This window comes from Dreissena polymorpha, unplaced genomic scaffold (genome assembly GCF_020536995.1).
Source record: "Dreissena polymorpha isolate Duluth1 unplaced genomic scaffold, UMN_Dpol_1.0 chrUn001, whole genome shotgun sequence".
Taxonomy (NCBI): Eukaryota; Metazoa; Mollusca; class Bivalvia; order Myida; family Dreissenidae; genus Dreissena; species Dreissena polymorpha.
Window position 1 is genome coordinate 383056 of NW_026273315.1, and position 19379 is coordinate 402434.

At 34.5% G+C, this 19379-nt stretch overlaps 2 protein-coding genes and 1 long non-coding RNA gene across 3 annotated transcripts in view; 2 read left to right on the forward strand and 1 right to left on the reverse strand.

Annotated features, from left to right (window-relative positions):
* LOC127863133 (phosphatidylinositol-glycan biosynthesis class W protein-like) overlaps positions 1-19379 on the reverse strand; it is a 251496-nt gene that overhangs the window by 19970 nt on the left and 212147 nt on the right. The gene's annotated exons all lie outside the window — the stretch shown is intronic.
* Positions 2555-13907, forward strand: LOC127863136 (peptidyl-prolyl cis-trans isomerase FKBP1A-like). Its single transcript, XM_052402517.1, has 6 exons — positions 2555-2661; positions 5717-5764; positions 7979-8068; positions 8800-8822; positions 9614-9687; positions 10241-13907. The coding sequence occupies exons 1-6, from the start codon at positions 2559-2561 to the stop codon at positions 10293-10295; spliced, it is 393 nt and encodes a 130-aa protein (XP_052258477.1). The 5' UTR covers positions 2555-2558; the 3' UTR covers positions 10296-13907.
* LOC127863137 (uncharacterized) lies at positions 14082-17993 on the forward strand. Its single transcript, XR_008040938.1, has 2 exons — positions 14082-14987; positions 15134-17993. It is a non-coding gene; the product is annotated as an uncharacterized LOC127863137 (long non-coding RNA).

Consider the following 19379-nt stretch of genomic DNA (forward strand, 5'->3'; position numbering starts at 1 on the left):
GTTGTAATTAAAACTCACTGATAGTTTACCTGTGCATTCCGTTGATATTTATATCTGAAAATAAATGAAACACGATTTAAATGCCCCGTCGTATAGATTTCTTTACAAATCTTAATGATAATCATACCTGGTTTTTTATCATTGTTCACATTTGTTATTATAATCATGATCTTGAATTTTATAACTTTTGTACCTTCTTTGCATATGTCTATGTAACATAGTTGTATCTTTGTTTATTTTGTTTAATCTATCTTTTATTCGAACTTTACTACCTTCTTTGCATATGTATATGTAACATAGTTGTATGTATAGTTTTTCCATTTTTATTCTATGTTTTTTTATATTATGTACCACTTATTAGTTAGTATGTACCATATATTTATATACACATTGCGTCCCATATGCCGGTGTATGTCCTGGATTTTTTTTTACATATCATTACTTTCTATAATCATAATCTGATTTGAACTTGAGGGTAACATAATCATTGACAGACAAGCTTATCTTAAGCTGTGCAGTTTTATTTCATTACAAACAGCTGCAAATATTTAATTTCTTGTTTATACAAATGGGACTATTTCCGTTTTTTTTTATTTCTTGCATAAATTTTCGGGAATATTTCGGCCTTTTTTTTCAAAATTTGGCTCTTACAAGAGGTGGCCTCCACGTGGCAAGAGCTGGGCAACATATTCATTATGTTGGCAAACTACCTCATGTATATATGAGTCGTGTTCTGGGAAGAAAAAGGGGCTTAATGAATGTTCGTAAAATGTCATCCCAGATTAGCCTACGCAGTCCGCACAGGCTAATCAGGGACGACACTTTCCGCTTTTATGGTATTTTTAGTTTCAAGGAAGTCACTCCTCACCGAAAATCACGTTTGGGCGAAAAGTGTCGTCCCTGATTAGCAGTGCGGACTGCACAGGCTAATCAGTGACGACACTTTAAGCACATGCATTAAGCCCACTTTTCTCAGAACGCGCCTCATATATATATAGTGCTTTATTTTCAAACTTAAATCAATATTTAACGAAGTCATCATTGATTATATTAAATATAGAGAGAAATTGAGTGCTTGTGCTTTATCTTTAAACTTAAATCAATATTTAACGAAGTCATTATTGACTAAATAAATATGTACATCTTTTCAATCCATTATAAACGGCACTTATAGCTTAATTTCGTTTATATATAGAGAAATTGAGTGCTTTTCGGTGATTCTGTGCTGTCGCGGGAGTGCTTTTCGGTGGCCACCAAAAATAGTAATGAGCTTTATATTTAAACTTTTATTTAATGAAGTCATTATTGACTAAATAAATATGTACATCTTTTCAATCCATTAAAATCGGCCCTTATAGTTAACTTGCATGTATATATAGAGAACTTGAGTGCTTTTCGGTGATTCTCTGCTGTCGCGGGAGTGCTTTTCGGTCGGTATATTGCCGATATTTAACCAATTTTGGGCATTAATACCTCATAATAAATACAAGGTAGTATAAATATGCATGCAATATAACCATTTATAACTAATTTAAACCGTTTACACACAATAGGAACGCAAATATTATATATATATAGCGAGAAATTGAGTGCTATTCGGTCTTCACATGAAGTGCTTTTCGGTCGGTATATTGCCGATATTTATAAAATTTCGGGCATTTATACCTCGTTATAAACCCAAGGTAGTATAAATATGCATGACATATAACCATTTATAACTAATTCAATCCGTTTACACCCAATAGAAACGCAAATATTCATATATATAGCGAGAAATTGAGTGCTTTTCGGTCTTCACATGAAGTGCTTTTCGGTCGGTATATTGCCGATATTTATCCAATTTCGGGCATTAATACCTCATAATAAACACAAGGTAGTATAAATATGCATGAAATATAACCATTTATAACTAATTTAAACCGTTTACACACAATAGAAACGCAAATATTCATATATATAGCGAGAAATTGAGTGCTTTTCGGTCTTCACATGAAGTGCTTTTCGGTCGGTATATTGCCGATATTTATCCAATTTTGGGGCTTAATACCTCATAATAAACACAAGGTAGTATAAATATGCATGAAATATAACCATTTATAACTAATTTAAACCGTTTACACACAATAGAAACGCAAATATTCATATATATAGCGAGAAATTGAGTGCTTTTCGGTCTTCACTTGAAGTGCTTTTCGGTCGGTATATTGCCGATATTTATCCAATTTTGGGGCTTAATACCTCATAATAAACCCAAGGTAGTATAAATATGCATGAAATATAACCATTTATAACTAATTTAATCCGTTTACACACAATAGAAACGCAAATATTCATATATATAGCGAGAAATTGAGTGCTTTTCGGTTTCCACATGAAGTGCTTTTCGGTCGGTAATTGCCGATATTTACCATTTTGGGCACAATGTAGTATAAACATACAATCATATAACCATTTATTACTAATTAAACTCGTTAACATACACTAAAAACGATATATTGCATATATATTGAGAGAAATTGAGTGCTTTTCGGTGCTTTTCGGTGCTTTTCGGTTATTGTATGGACCCTAAAAAATATACAGATCTTCAGAAATACATTGAAGATTCTTCCGATTTCCCTGCTAATATGGGTTGTATATTTGAAGAAATCAAGAAAGGCGATGGTAAATCTATTGTTTGACTGTATAATGCAATAACAAGATTATGAGAGTTAGTATTTGATTTAATTGTCAATGTTTTGTGTTGACTCATATACCAATTACCATTACAATTTGCAGACTGTGCAAAATTATAATTGCTGCTAATGCATGATTCACGGACTGAATGTCAAACCATAGACTATGGCACAGTTGAAATCCAAGTATTTTATACAAAAACACGATTCATATAATAAAGAGGCTTCTTAATCACTGCTTTTGTTGCTATCTTTGCTTTTTGTATAAAAGATTAACAGCAGTGACATGTCAATTTCACTGCATAATCTCTCATAATTGTTTCACTAGTAGCCCGAAGGGGGTCTTCAGTTTAGCCTCCATGCGGGGTCACAGGCTCGGGCCATACATCTTATTTAAGGGTGTGGTCTCTGCATGCCTGAAAAATATTTCATCCGCTTATCAACATTGGCACATTCTCAACATCCGCACAATGAAATTGCACAAGGTGCATTTACGTATTGTACCCTGTTTGCATCCGAACGATGATCACCAGGTCTAGATTGGAAAGGTTCTGGTAGCTGTTAAGTTTGCAGTGATAGGTGATCCAATGGGGTACAATTCTGAAGCACTTAATGGTTTGTAGTGATGATCTGAGGCAATGCAGATAGGTGGCTGTTTCTGCTTCGAGGTTTGACAAAGCATCTGTTAGAAAAACTCTGGAGTCTTGGTCTATTTTAATGCTTATTGTGTATGCAGCATAAATCAAGGCTTTTATTTCGGCTCCGTAGATTGTGCAGTGAAGGCCTGTTGGTGTTGCCATTGCCTACCACTGTCCTTCTGGGTAGTGCATATGCTCCAGCTCCCTCTTTCTTGACAGCTTCTGTTGTTGATCCATATGTGTAGGCTCTTATCCTTGCATCTTTATAATTTTGGAAGTGATTTTTGAAGGGCTTTCATGCTTGTAGAACTGTGCTCATGTTGTGGTGAAGGGGACTGTACTAAAGATGGTGATGTTTCCCGAGGGAGCTGGGGTATCTTTCCAGTCTTCCAACTCACTTTTCACTTTTCATTATGTGATCCTGTTAAGAAGCTGGCCTGCTTCATGGTATTTTCTTCTTTCAGTGAGTAGTGGAGGAATTCATGTGGCCAGTTCTCTTATTATTGTGGAACTCACTTCACCAAGGTTGATGCACAACTGTCTGGTTAAGGTCTAGAGTCGGCTGATGGGGCTGATGTGGCTTGACAGCTGTCATCCAAAACAATTAGCAGACTTTCAACTTTCAGTAAAGAAATACATGGAATATCATGCTTACCTAAAGCGTGTCCTCACCATGTGGGATATAAAATCTGATTCCGATGTTTGATGGGCAGTTATTTTAATCTTGTCTATTATGAGTTAGACTAAATTCACACCTGTTTGAAGTGCCTTAGAAACCAATCACTTCACTTTTGCATGTCATTACTTTATTTATCAACTAGTCTAGCATAAAATTAAACTGTTTATTCAAACACAATTGTTATTTTCTTTTGTGATTTTCACTTATAACACAACACTTGCAAATGAGACTTAATGCTAATAGTTACTTCTTTTTATGCTCCCGGTAGTGTGGCATATAGCAGTTGAACTGTCCATCAGTCCGTCTGTCTGTCTGTCAGTCTGTGCGTCCCTCAGAAAACTTTAATATTGGTCATTACTTTTGTAATATTGAAGATAGCAACGTGATATTTGGCATGCATGTGTATCTCATGGAGCTGCACATTTTGAGTGGTGAAAGGTCAAGGTAATCCTTATAGGTCAAAGGTAAAAAAACACAAAAAAGCAAAGTGGCACAGTGGGGGTCATTGTGTTTCTGACAAACACATCTCTTGTTATTTTTGGGCTAATTCAGATAGGAAGATTTTGAGCATACAAAAAGCGTAACATAACCATATGAGTAGTGATATCAGTCTCTGGAGTGGTAGGAGTAGAAACTAGTGGAGACGTTGTCGTTCTATGCCCATACAGGAGAAATTTCTTTGTGGGATCAAAAAACTACAGCTCATGTAAAAAAATAGTGGCGAGTAAAGTTGAGATATAAAAAGAATATTGATACAAAATAAAAGCTTATCACTTTTTTTACTGATATGGCTTGAAAGTGAGCATGATTTTAAAATTAGACGAAAGGAATAACGTGGAATAACACGGTGAAAAAATACCTTTCTAGGTACATGGATGTCTCCATCATCACCACATGATAACCCCCTCTGATAAGTGTGAAGACATCTGGAATTCAGCAATAGATGAAGAATTCAATTATAATAATTATATGGTTAACATGTTAAATGGGACAGCAACAATTGTTCAAATAAATGCATTTTCAATCTAAACTCAATGTTTATAATAGCATCCTCTTATCATTGTCAATAAAAAAGGTGAAACATCACTACCTGTACCATACTGTAGCAATACATGTAAGTAAATGTTGTTTAACTGGCATTTGTTTTAATCACAATATGTAAAGCAATCACTATTCAAAGACTATAATAGTTTTCATAACATGTTGTTTAATAACCTGTGGCTCAGCAATCTCAATCATATTTTAGTAAATATCGTACAAACATTTTAATGCTGTCAGACACATTTTTTTATAAGAAATTTGTAATGTTTACTGTTAAAAAGCATTCATGTCTGACAGATTTGTTTTTAATATTGGTACCTTATCAGACAATGTGTGACAGGTCCTTCAGATGTTTCATGGAGTCTATTAAATCATTGATCATTTTAGAATTAGTGTATGGTTTGTTAAATCCATTGTTTAACAGTGTTGGCTTTTTTGTTTTGTTGTTATATTTGTTGGACTGACATCCTGATTTTCTTTGTAAATGGGTGGCTTTATGGTTATCATGTTTTTGGTTTCATAATGCATGATGTTCACTTACCGGTACTTGTGTTGCGTTAACGCATTTTTAAATTCTCAAACCTGCTTTGTTAAATAAGTTACTCATTCTCCATTTCTCATCATAATGGTGCTATGAGAAAATATATTTCTGAAGTTTAAAATAAATATATATTTCTATATTTCAGGCCAAACATTTCCAAAGGGTGGACAGACTGTGGTTGTACATTACACAGGTAAGCCAAGACTCATCCTAGACATCTTTTTCTGCCTGGACTTGATTTTCATCTAGAAGAGACTTCCTTTTAATGAAAAATTCTATCAAAGCGGAAAGTGTTTTCATAGTGGACAACACTACGCACATGAATTGAGCTCTGCTTTTCCAGAGTGATGTTTAATTTTATATAATGACGTCAATTTTAAGATTGGGCACACAGTGCAAATTAAAGCAACTTACGTCATAAGGTGTGCTTGCAGAATAAGGATATTATGGATAATCCAAGTTTAAAATGCGTTAACGGTTCATGGAAATGTGTAAGTATTTGCAATGGACAACGCCAAGTATTCTGAGTTTAAAAATATGCAAAAATTAAACATGGACAATCTTCGGAATCCTCCATAAGATAGATGGCTTGCTTAATCGACCTATGGTGATACATCAACTGTCTTTGGAATCTCTGTTAGAATGATGTTGATGGTAACTTAGGTTTTGTATTTGTTATGATTTATTAGGTTGATTGAACACAATTTTTTATAGAGAAAACCCGAGCTATTGTCATAGCCAGCTCGTCGTCCAACGTCCGCTGTCCGCCGTAGGCGTCGTGCTAAAACCTTAACATTGGCCATAACTTTTTAAATATTGAAGATAGCAGCTTGATATTTGGCATGCATGTGTATCTCATGGAGCTGCACATTTTGAGTGGTAAAATTTCAAGGTGAACATCATCCTTCAAGGTTTAGGGTCGAAAAAACAAAGTCAAGGTAAGTAATAAGCTTTAAATGGACATAGTTATCTGACCTGCCCACGTATATATTTTTGTTAAATAAATCAAAGCGGCGCAAAAGGCGGCATTGTGTTTCTGACAAACACATTGTGGTAAAAGGTCAACGTTAAGGGCATCCTTTAAGGTCTACGGTAAAATGTACACATTTAAGGGAAGTAATAAGCTTTAAAGGGAGATCATTATTCAATATTGAACATAACCACTTTATATATTTTGCATGCATGTGTATCTTATGGAGCTGCACATTTTTAGTGGTGAATCTACAGTCACGGTAGTGGCTTTTAATTATTTGCTACTAAAAATAGAGATTTGTTAGAGACAATAATTTTCAAGGGAAGTAATTTATATAATTATAAATCTCATATTATATATTTCCTTACCAAGAATTGAAGTTCTTTTCACAGTTACTGTACAGGTTTATTATTTTGATTATTTATGACTCAAATGGTTGATTTGTCAAAGTTTTTTTTTACATGATATAATTATCATTTCTTTCATGTACTTAGTTGTTGTTAATAGTAGTGTTCATTACATACCTGTGGACTTATGTCCATAGATACATGATGAACTCTGGATATGATCTCTTTCTTTGATAAACCACAGGCCTTGGTTGTCAGTGATGTCTGACTTGGTCATTTTTTACCCCCTCCCCTCCCCCCCCCCTAGTTGGATTGGACAAAATCCAAGGGAAGTAATAAGCTTTAAAGGGAGATGATTTCTATACCTGCCAAATGATAAATATAAATTTTATTTCAAAGTGTTGCAGTAGTGGGGAATTGTGTTTCTGACGAACACATCTCTTGTTGGGTCACTAGGTCAAAGGTCAAGGTCACTGTGACCTCTAAAAAAAACAAAAAAAATTCTGACAAGCTTTCGCAGCCGAGCGTGGCACCCGTTATGCGGTGCTCTTGTTTATACATGTTTTTGGCTTAATCAAGAACATTTTTTCAGCTATATGTATGTACCCACAAAAGCTGAATGTATTCAAGAACTCATGATCCTTCCCAGCCCATGACTTTGTCATGAATTATGTTATTTAAATATAAATTGGCACAAATGATCACTTTATCAAGACAACGTGTTTTACTCAAAACCATGTTGCATGGGTAATGGTCAAGGTACAGCACACACAAATAGCAGGGGCATCAACTTGCTACTTATTAGGACTTGTTGTGGCAGCTTGTATCTGGCACTCCTGTGATCAGCTCAAATTATTTTCAGTGTTAACTTGTTTCAGATTTATTTGATTGGTCAATCAAAGAATGACTTGACTAGTAATGGGTTTATAAATCTATTGGTAAATAACTGCCAAAATGGCTGGAGAATCTAACCAATGTTCCTTAACACATGGACAAGCAACCTTGGTCAAACAGAAAAGCTGACAGATTAATATTTTCTTTTCGACTGGTTGATTGATCTGTTTAAAGTGTGGATGTTTCATTTCAGGTACCTTGCCAGACGGCAAAGTGTTTGACTGTTCAAGGGAGAGAAATCAACCTTTCAAATTTGCTTTAGGAAAAAATCAAGTTATTAAAGGTTTGTTTGTTGTCTGCCATATCTTTGCATTGGAAAACCATGTATCTAGTGTTCTATAGGGTTCTATTTAAATCCGCCTCAGGAAAAAATAATAAACACACACTATTGCACTTTTCAGCTATATTATACTTTTATTACACTATAGTTATTTAAATATTTCACAATATACTTTACTTTTCATATAAAGCATTAACACATCTCTTTTCTACTATTCCTATTGTTTCTAAAAAAATATTTCCATGTCTATGCTGCTTTCTCTATATGACCTAAAACGTAACTGAACTAAAACAAAGCTTATTCTAACAGCTATTTTAAATGCCAAAACATCTATTCAATTTGCTACAGGAAACAAGAGCATGGTGAAATTAATTCTCTTTCAACAGAGAGATATTTAAAGTAAACAACAGGCAACACAATGTTGTTATTAATTTCATGGTTAAATGCTATCCATTAATTTCTCTGCAGAACATCTAGTATTTGTGTTCTTGTACTGGTATATACTGAACATAATTTGTACACAGTGTAGCCAAAGGTTGTGTTTTACATGTAGTTTAAAGTGCATAACCAGTGAATATTTTTATTTAGTATATCTTTTCCTTAATAATTAAATTTTTGACAAATGCAAGATATCTTTAAATTTATTAACAAATAATAAACAATAATCTAAATGCAATATTGCCTGATGTTCAGAGCTATGTTTTATTATTTGAATATATTTAATTGTATTTCAGGTTGGGAAGATTATTTACCTAAAGTAAGTATTGGTAGTGATTGTGTCATTTGAAAGGCAACATGGAGGGTTGTATGTGTGAATTGTTGTTGATCTTACAGGAAGTGTAAGAGGGCATAAAAGAATGCACCATATTCAGTTTTGTGAGTAATTGCACTTGTCATAGTTGAGTTATCCCCCTTGAGGCGACACATTCAACTCCCACAACTTTTTACTTTACATTACTGAATACATAATCTTGCTTTTCAAATGGCGTCACATGTTATAGATTTTAAATTTTTTAAAGTAAAGCTAATCTGCATCGTTAACTGTTTAAAAGTAAAAAAAATGTATATTGCTCTTTTCATAATATCAGTTACCATTCTCATCCTTAGTATGTTTTCACGGAAGTATGTAAATTTATTTAAGTATATTGATCATGTAAAAATACATGTCTGTAACTGATGGGACTGAACTTAAAAAGTAGACACTTTGTCAAAAATTGTGCGTGATAAATAGCTACGAGTAAAATAGTAATTCATGCTTATGCCAACATCCTGGTCTTTTCATATGTTTTGAAAAAATATTGGTGTTCTCAAATTATGAAGTCTAGGGAAACAATCTTGGATTAAAAAATGAATATGGTATATCGGCACGGTGGAAAACTTTACCAGTCTTGTGATATTTTCTACTAATTTGCCTTATACAAAGAATTCCTTTGTGAAACACATGTTATTATGAGTTTTTAGCACTGCGAGGAAAATATGGGAAAAATATTAATTCAACATCTGAAGAGAAGAACAAAGGGTATATATTACGTTGCTTGACTGTTTCAGATGAGTATTGGTCAGCGTGTGAAGCTGACTTGCCCTCCCGACTATGCCTATGGAAAACGGGGATTCCCGGGAGTATATCCTTTTGTAGCTGTTGTAGAATTCTAGATATATAGTGCAGTGTATGTTATGTTTAACTTTTTAGCATAAGAAGTTCATGTCTGGAGTTGAGGTAAACACAGTTGGTCACATAGTTTGCCAGTTTGACGTCAATGAAATGATTTACTATTATGCTTACTGAAGTAGTGAGGAAACAAAAGATGATCATTTTAGAAGCAAATTCATGTTGCATGAATTTAGAGAATTCAAAGCATTAATTGGAATAATACCTTGGAAAAGTGGTGTCTTATTGTTATTTAAAACACTGCCTTAACATGTAAATTCACTTTATATGCCCCCATTTTCTATTATTCTGAAAGTCTTTTATCCATTGGCCTGTCAGTAAAAATATTTGCAAAAACTATTTCACTTAATTACTAAAGTTCAGATTGAGATATGGTGCTAAAATGTTGTGGGTATGTAGCTTACATGCAGACCTATATTTGGATTGCACTGTTTATTTAAATTCCCAAAATATTCCAGTAGTAAGAAACTAGCTTTTCTCAAGAAAAAGTCCTTAACATTTTTCACTATACCACCTGAAACAACCTTGATCTTCGATATAGAGCTTTTAGCCCTGGAGTAACTGCCATCACATTGTGAGCGTTGAGTGATCCAGTAGTATACCTGCCATCATCAAGATTAACTTATCTTCACCATCATTCATGGCAAACATCTGCAGCATTAACTGTGCGAGTGTTGTACCCTCGGTGTGTCTGTGAAACAAAGATGCTACGATCCAGGCTAGAAAAAACTTGAAATATCTGTTCACTTATTCATTTAAAAAAATGCTATTTGCAAATTTTTTCTTGAGCAAATTAACAGCAAATTATGTCAAAATTTTGCTTGTCTTTTCCAGCTGTAGGACAATACAGAGAATAGATTTTTACCTCCGATGTGACCTTAACGTTATGAAGTTTGATTGAACAATAGAAAAACATTGTCCGTAGATGAACGTTGGTATTTAAGTTTTCTAGAATCTTGTCATCTAATAATCTTTTTTCAAACAAAATTGGGAAGTTGAATTGAACTGCGGAGAAATGCTGCAGTTAAATTTCTGAACATACTGAACAAGATTTTTAGTTTGAGATTTTGCCTTGAGAAAGATTTTGCAGGTGCATTTTGTAAATCTGTAAAGGTTTGGACTTTGGGTCACTGTAGACAAATGTGTTTTGGATTCATTTCTGTAACAATTAAAAGGTTGCTTTTGCTAAAAGTGCATCATATCCTATCAATATTGTCCATGATTTTGTTTTTGAATTTTGAAAATGAAATATTGTCCACAGTCTTGATATTAGTTCCATAGTAAAATCCAGCATCGACTTAACTACAATACAGTATCTGACCTTTTGGTGTCCTCCATTGTTGCATAAGTGTAGTATTTTGAATTAACAATGTGAGATCAATGATAAAATTAGCAGAAAAAGGATTCCCCATTATATTATCCTACTGGGATCTACAACTAAGCTAGGTGCAACATTTACTGACAAATGGAGTTATTGTAAAATGGTCCAAATTTTCACAGATTGACCCTATTATGACCTGGATGTTCGTGTTTTGAATTACATGCAGTTGCAGTTGATTTTTTTATCTGAGCCAGTATGATTGCTTTGTCATCATGTTTTAGTTTGCATGTATTTAGTATCAGATGCTGTTGTATGAATTAGAGTGCTTTGAACTTGCATCCAACCTTGTCTGCAATGATTGTTTTCTTGTGGCTGGAAACATTCTGTATTCAATATTTTCTGTTATTGCACTATTTGTTTGCCATCAAATGTCCGTTTATTCATTATTTTATTTTTATCAGTTGATGAAGATCAAGTTTTAAAACCATATGGGCTGTACTCTGTGTCAAGGGGGTTTAATGTATTTGTGTAATGTGTCCTGCCAGATTAGCCTGTGCAGTCCACACAGGCTAATCAGGGATGATACTTTCCACCTAAACTAGATTTCTGTTAAGAAAATACTTTCTTGAAACGAAAAATTCCATTAAAGCGGAAAGTGCTGTCCCAGATTAGCCTTGTTGACGGCATAGGCTTGTCTGGGACAATATTTTCATACATGCATTAAAGCTTGGTTTTCATAAGTATTAGCTGAATGTTGGCGAGCTATTGTATACCAGTGTTATAAATTATATACAGTGTTGCTGTTTATCCCTTTGCATGCTGGGAAATTTGTCGTCTGCTAAAATGTAGTCTGCTGAATTTCTAAAATTAGCATTTTCTTCGATTTTTTTCAAAGAATATTATCAGAATAGCAAAGAGTTTGGATCCTGATGAGACGCCACGTTCTGTGGCGTCTCATCTGGATCCAAACTGTTTGCAAAGGCCTTCAAATTCGGTTCCCGCACTGAAAGGGTTATACACTAGTATTCACATGTAAGTTGGAAATGTTTTTGAAGTAATATTTACCACTGTTTTGGATATTGTTATTTTTCCGATCGATAATTTATGAATTTATCATTGGAACTTTAAACAAATCTCAAATGTAGGTTTTGGGGTTATTGTTAAAATACAGTTGGTAATTCTTCTGATATGCAGAATTATAAAAAGTTCATAGTAGAATGTATACTGTAGTGTTTAATAATGTGTCACTGTTTGTTCTTTACCATGCACACAACTACTGCATAATATTATAGGGCAGCATAACTTATTTAATTGTTCTTAATTGATATAAATGACCTGCGTCCTGCAAAAATGGGTGTTATGCCATATGTTACTAGCATAGCTCATGTACAGTCTGAACGTTTGCTACCCTGTCTGCTCATGAAACCATGAATCCTTGCTTGAATGTATAGTGGACATGGTAGCTCCTGACCTGACTGTGCAAATCCTGAGGCTGGTCTGGAGCAACACTTGAGGCATATTGCAAAAGACCCATTTTTGCATGATGCGGCTCAAATTGTCTTAGTATTATATTATTATATACATTTGGTCAGTCATTTGAAATGTGTTTAAAAGGATAATAATGAATTTTTAAGAAAGACATTTATGAATTTTGACTCTGGGCTCGTTTTTTAGCTCATCTATTTTTTTTTTTTAAATTATGAGCTATTGTCATCACCTTGGCGTCGGCGTCGGCGTTGGCGTCGGCGTCTGGTTAAGTTTTGCGTTTAGGTCCACTTTTCTCAGAAAGTATCAATGCTATTGCATTTAAACTTGGTACACTTACTTACTATCATGAGAGGACTGGACAGGCAAAGTTAGATAACTCTGGCGTGCATTTTGACAGAATTATGTGCCCTTTTCATACTTAGAAAATTGAAAATTTTGGTTAAGTTTTGTGTTTAGGTCCACTTTTCTCAGAAAGTATCAATGCTATTGCATTCAAACTTGGTACACTTACTTACTATCATGAGGGGACTGTGCAGGCAAAGTTAGATAACTCTGGCGTGTAGTTTGACAGAATTATGTGCCCTTTTTATACTTAGAAAATTGAAAATTTTGGTTAAGTTTTGTGTTTAGGTCCATTTTATTCCGTAAGTATCAAAGCTATTGCTTTCATACTTGCAACACTTACTAACTATCATAAGGGGACTGTGCAGGCAAAGTAATGTAACTCTGACTGGCATTTGGACAGAATTATGTGCCCTTTTTATACTTAGAAAATTGAAAATTTGGTTAAGTTTTGTGTTTAGGTCCACTTTATTCCTACAGTATCAAAGCTATTGCTTTCATACTTGCAACACTTATTAAGTATCATAAGGGGACTGTGCAGGCAAAGTTATGTAACTCTGACTGGCATTTGGACGGAATTATGGGCCTTTTATACTTAGAAAATTGAAAATTTGGTTAAGTTTTGTGTTTTGGTCCACTTTACCCCCAAAGTATCATAGATATTGCTTTCATACTTGGAACATTTGCAAACTATCATAAGGGTACAGTAAAAGGAAAAGTTGCATAACTCTGGTTGTCATTTTTACGTAATTATGGCCCTTTTTGACTTAGTAACTTTGAATATATGGTTAAATTTTGTGTTTCGATCCACTTTACTTCTTAAGTATCAAGGCTATTGCTTTCAAACTTCAAATACTTTCATGCTATCATGAGGTTACTGCACCTGGCAAGTTGAATTGTACCTTGACCTTTGAAAAATTGCCATAACTTCTTTATTTATGATTAGATTTGATTGATACTTTGACAAAACTACTCTTACCTGACATACCACAATAGACTCCACCCAAACCATCCCCCGTGCCCTCCCCCCCCCCCCCCCCCCCCGAATCCCCCCCCCTAATTTTTTTTTTTTTTTTTTTTTTAAGATCATCTCACAAATGACCACCACACCCTCACATTATACCCCCCCCCACCCCACCCCACCCCACCCCCCCAATTTTTTTTTTGAAACGGTTAAAAACACAAATATTTATTTTTATTAGTTTATGTTTGAAATACCGTCCAACCATCGCACAATCCCTCCCCCCCCCCCCCCCCTCAATTTTTTTTTGCATTTTTTTCGCTTTTTTTCGCATTTTTGAAAAATAATGTAATAAATGTCCACACCCCCACACTATACACCCCTCTTCACTCCACCCCTCCCTTCTTTGTGATTGAAAATGAGAGTCCCTTCACCTTTAAAAAGAAAAATAGATGAGCGGTCTGCACCTGCAAGGCGGTGCTCTTGTTTATATTCTGTCTTGAGTTTGCGGTTTTTATGGCCCCCACTATAGTAGTGGGGGACATATTGTTTTTGCCCTGTCTGTTGGTTGGTCTGTTGGTTGGTTGATTTGCGCCAACTTTAACATTTTGCAATAACTTTTGCTATTGAATATAGCAACTTGATATTTGGCATGCATGTGTATCTCATGGAGCTGCACATTTTGAGTGGTGAAAGGTCAAGGTCATCCTTCAAGGTCAGAGGTCAAATATATGTGGCCAAAATCGCTCATTTTATGGTAACTTTTGCAATATTGAAGATAGCAACTTGATATTTGGTATGCATGTATATCTCATGGAGCTGCACATTTTGAGTGGTGAAAGGTCAAGGTCAAGGTCATCCTTCAAGGTCAGAGGTAAAATATATGTGGCCCAAATCGCTTATTTTATGAATACTTTTGCAATATTGAAGATAGCTACTTTATATTTGGCATGCATGTGTAACTTATGGAGCTGCACATTTTGAGTAGTGAAAGGTCAAGGTCATTCTTCAAGGTCAGAGGTCAAATATATGTGGCCCAAATCGCTTATTTTATGATTTACTTTTGCAATATTGAAGATAGCAACTTGATATTTGGCATGCATGTGTATCTCATGGAGCTGCACATTTTGAGTGGTGAAAGGTCAAGGTCATCCTTCAAGGTCAGAGGTCAAATATATGTGGCCCAAATCGCTTATTTTATGAATACTTTTGCAATATTGAAGATAGCAACTTGATATTTGGCATGCATGTGTATCTCATGGAGCTGCACATTTTGAGTGGTGAAAGGTCCGGTCATCCTTCTAGGTCAAATATATCGGTCAAAATTGCTCATGTAATGTAATTTCTGCAATATTGAAGCTAGCATTTTTTTATTTTTCAAAAAACATGACTGGTGTATTGTCTTGAAGAATACCGCTGTCATTATTGATTCTTTTGTAAAACTATGTGTTTTTAATGATTGTAGACAAGTTTGAAAGTGCTTTAAGAATTCTTTAAGCTGATCTAATTTTTCTGGTGCTTTTATTTCTTGGTTCAAGTGCCAGTATATAAGAATGATGGAAAGTTTACAATGTTAACAAAAGTGTGACGTTGTAAATTCTGTTTTGTTTATACTGTTTTACTTGAATGCTATAGTGTGGTTTTATTTGTGCTTGGGAGACATTATGACTTTGGTTTAACCAAATGGCTTGTTATAATTGTTGTTACATTTCGTAATATTTTTTTCTGTTAAAATATATCAAATGTGATTTTACCATATCTGACAAGATTGTTACCTTTCCATGTATGTCTTTATATGTGCTATAATGGTTTAAATGGTGAGTTCTGTGTAGCTGCTCGAATGTTTACTATTTTAGCAGCCCTGTGGGAAAACCGGTCTTAATGCATGTGGGTAAAGTGTTGTTTGAGATTAGCATGTTTGTCTGTTGGGGCTTATCAGGGATAGCACTTTCCTCCGTGACACAAATTTTGTATAAATGAGACTTCCTTTAAATAAAAAAATCAATGGCAGCTTAAGGCTCCTCCCTGAGTAGCCTGTGTGGACTGCACAGGGTAATCTGGGTGAACACTTTGAGCACATGCATTAAGCTTGTTTCTCCCTTAGTATGGCTTATTAGCTCGGCTGTTTTCGGAGAAAACCCGAGGTATTGTCATAGCCAGCTCGTCGTGTCCGCCGTCCGTGTCAAGGTTTGTAAAGGTTTTTAACATTGGCTCTAAAATCAAAGTCCTTCCACCTACAACTTTGAAACTTCATATGTAGATGCACCTTGATGAGTTCTACATGTCACACCCATTTTTGGTTTACTAGGTCAAAGGTCAAGGTCACTGTGACCAAAAAAAAAATAAAAAAAATTCTGACAAGCTTTCGCAGCCGAGCTTGGCACCCGTTATGCGGTGCTCTTGTTTTATTGCTGTTACAGGGTTATATCCCCAAATGTAATGGTAAAACATTTATTTTAATTCTGCTTTTGTAATATTTAGAATGTCTGTTTATGCTTAAGTATGGTTTAAACCTTGTCTACATGTTTTAGCTTGTAAAGCAAGGTATGTTTTAAATAATTGACCACATTTAAATCTAATATAAGTGGACTAAGTTGAATCAATTGGCAACACAAATTATTCTTGAGATATACATGTATATATATATTATAAGAAATAAAACATCACTTATTTAATGGCAAATATTAGCATTCCCACAGTTTAGTCGCCAAGCCTCGCCATTATATTATTCTAAGCCTTGCCTGATATATTATAAAAAGATCAGACAATAACCTGTTATTCTATATATAGCAGACCGTGTGGCTATCGACCAAACTGTGCGAATGCTTCATAAAGAAATAATAACAAACCAGCGGATGTAATTTGGGGTTAGTCTTCTATTAAGAGCTCTGGAGTTTCATTATTCTTTTGTGTGATAAATGTGGCCAACTCTATTTTGAAAATGAAAACTTTGAGATCTTGGCAATATTTGCAAGTTGTTCTTGTTTGTTACATTCGCCAAGGTTTATACTGATTTATTTCAAACCCTGTTGAAAGTTTTGCTGTTAAAGGAACAGTGAACTATTTTCAATTTTTCTAATGTCTTTTTCAGTCATAGTAACTTTGTTTGATGTTTTGGGTAAGATTTTTCAATATTATGTTTAACCAAAAAAATCAGGTCCGCTATCATTTGTTTAGCCTTAAATAAGCTCTATCTATAGCAATAATTTGGAGCAACTCGCTATAAATGTCGTCATAATCTGTATTCAGCTCTATATTACTTGATATGCATTCTTGAACTGATGTTTAAAGCTTTTTAGCTCATCTGAGCATAAAGTGCTCGTGGTGAGCTATTGTGAGCGCCCTGTGTCTGGTGGCATGAATTGTATGTGTTCAACTTTTAGCTTGTTTTTGCTCTAGAGGCTACATTTCAATTGTGTACAACAACAAGGTCACCAGGTTAAATCGCAGAAAAACCTTGTAATCACTGTAGAAGCCACATTTATGACTCAATCTTGATGAAATTTGGTCAGAATTTTGGGATCTTGATAATAACCCGGTCGAGTTTGAATTTGGGTCACGTATTTCCAAAAACAAGGACACCAAGCCCAATCTTGGAAAAAAGATGTTATTACTATAGAGGCTACATGTTTGACCGAATCTTGATGAAAAGTTAAAGTGTTTATCTTGGAAATATCAAGATAGAGTTAAAACTGGATACTGTGCATACAAAACTACATCTCAAGGTCATATCTTAGCAACACCTTGCTACCAACCTAGATGGCACATTTATGACCCAATCCTGATGAAACTTGGTCAGTATGTTTATCTTTAAACTACATGTATCTGGGTTACCAGGTTTAATCTAAGAAAATCTTTTTCATCTCTATAGAGGCCCCATTTATAATTATCTTGATGAAATTTGATTGGCATGTTTAACGGGATAATACTTGGGTTAAATTGGATCTTGGTCACATGTCTGAAAATTGTGTATCCAGGTCAACTTTTGACAAATGGTTTTTCTCGAATTGAGGTAAGCGAGTCAGTGCTATTTTCGTCCCTCTTGTTATGATTACGTTTGCTTATGTATATGATTATTATTTATATATTATGGGAACTTTTCGTGCATTTCATAATCTGCGAAAAAAGAAAATCATTGGAAAACCCAGTATTGTGTTTGTTTTTGCATTACATGTACCAGCTCTCGACAATATGATCAGTTTTGCAACATAAACGCTATATCTGTTTCAGTCCGGATTGGCGATTTGAGTAATAACGTAGTTTAAAAAGCTTGACAGAAATATATGTAAAGACTTCTGCACTGGGCTGTTCTGTTTAATACAGACATGCATACAAAACGTCTCTGAGAGATCGTTAAGCTAGTCAGCACTGTTGAAAGTATGTTTAATATTGTTCACCAATTCCTACATTTTGCATGCAATTTCATCAAACTTTTTTGAAAGTAATTATCTGCAAGTTCTACAGCTAAAATTGTCAAGATATTGTGGTATTTTTTAAGGAATCATTGCCCTCTATAAACTTGCATATAAAAAGCTTCTGTTCACAAATCCTACAGTTTGCATGCGATATATAAACAATAATCAGAACATTGTTCCCAGTGATTTACCGGTCAAGTTCGAAACTGGGTCATTTAAAATAAAAAAAGTGGCTTGAGTCAAATTTTATCAATAGCTGGTTAACTCTATTGAAGTCACATTTTTTAGCTCACCTGAGCATGACGTGCTCATGATGAGCTTTTGTGATCGCCTTTTGTCCGTCGTCCGTTGTGCGACGTCAACATTTGCCTTGTTCACTCTCTAGAGGCCACATTTATTGTCCAATCTTCATGAAATTTGGTCAGAAGATTGGTCTTAATGATATCTTGGATGAGATCGAAAATGGTTACGTTTGCTTGAAAAACATGGCTGCCAAGGGGCGGGGCATTTTTCCTAATATGGCTATAGTAAAATCTTGTTAACACTCTAGAGACCACATTTATTGCCCAATCTTCATGAAATTTGGTCAGAAGATTAATCCCAATAATATCTTGGACGAGTTCGAAAATGATGCCGGTGGGTTGAAAAACATGGCCGCCAGGGGGCGGGGCATTTTTTCATATATGACTATAGTAAAACCTTGTTAACACTCTAGTTATGTTATAAAGTGCTGCTTTAATGTATTATTACAATGAAGACAATGTTAAGTTAATATCCTTCCTATTTTGCATATTAAACTTGCAATAATCTATAGATTCTTAATATAAAATAACACCATTAATTCATAACCTTTTTAAAATTATTTATTTAATTCAGTTGCCCAATCTTCATGAACTTTGGTAAGAACATGTGTTTCCTGTGTAGTAAAGTTTGGTTTTATTATGTCATTATTATGTGCCATTAACTGTATTATTTAATTTTTCATAACACAGAATTTTCATAATTAACATAACTGTTTTAGTCATTATTACTTATGGTAAGCCTATCAACTAAGAGATAGCTGAAAGAAAGACAACATGTACACAATTTTGAAGTATCAATCTCCCTTGTTTAACCTG

Excerpts from the sequence above, each read along its gene's own strand:
- LOC127863136 (XM_052402517.1), top strand. The coding sequence starts at position 2,559 with ATGGACCCTAAAAAATATACAGATCTTCAGAAATACATTGAAGATTCT. Across the intron at positions 8,069-8,799 it reads AAAAAATCAAGTTATTAAAG|GTTGGGAAGATTATTTACCT; the intron begins GTTTGTTTGTTG and ends ATTGTATTTCAG. Across the intron at positions 9,688-10,240 it reads AAACGGGGATTCCCGGGAGT|TATACCACCTGAAACAACCT; the intron begins ATATCCTTTTGT and ends AACATTTTTCAC.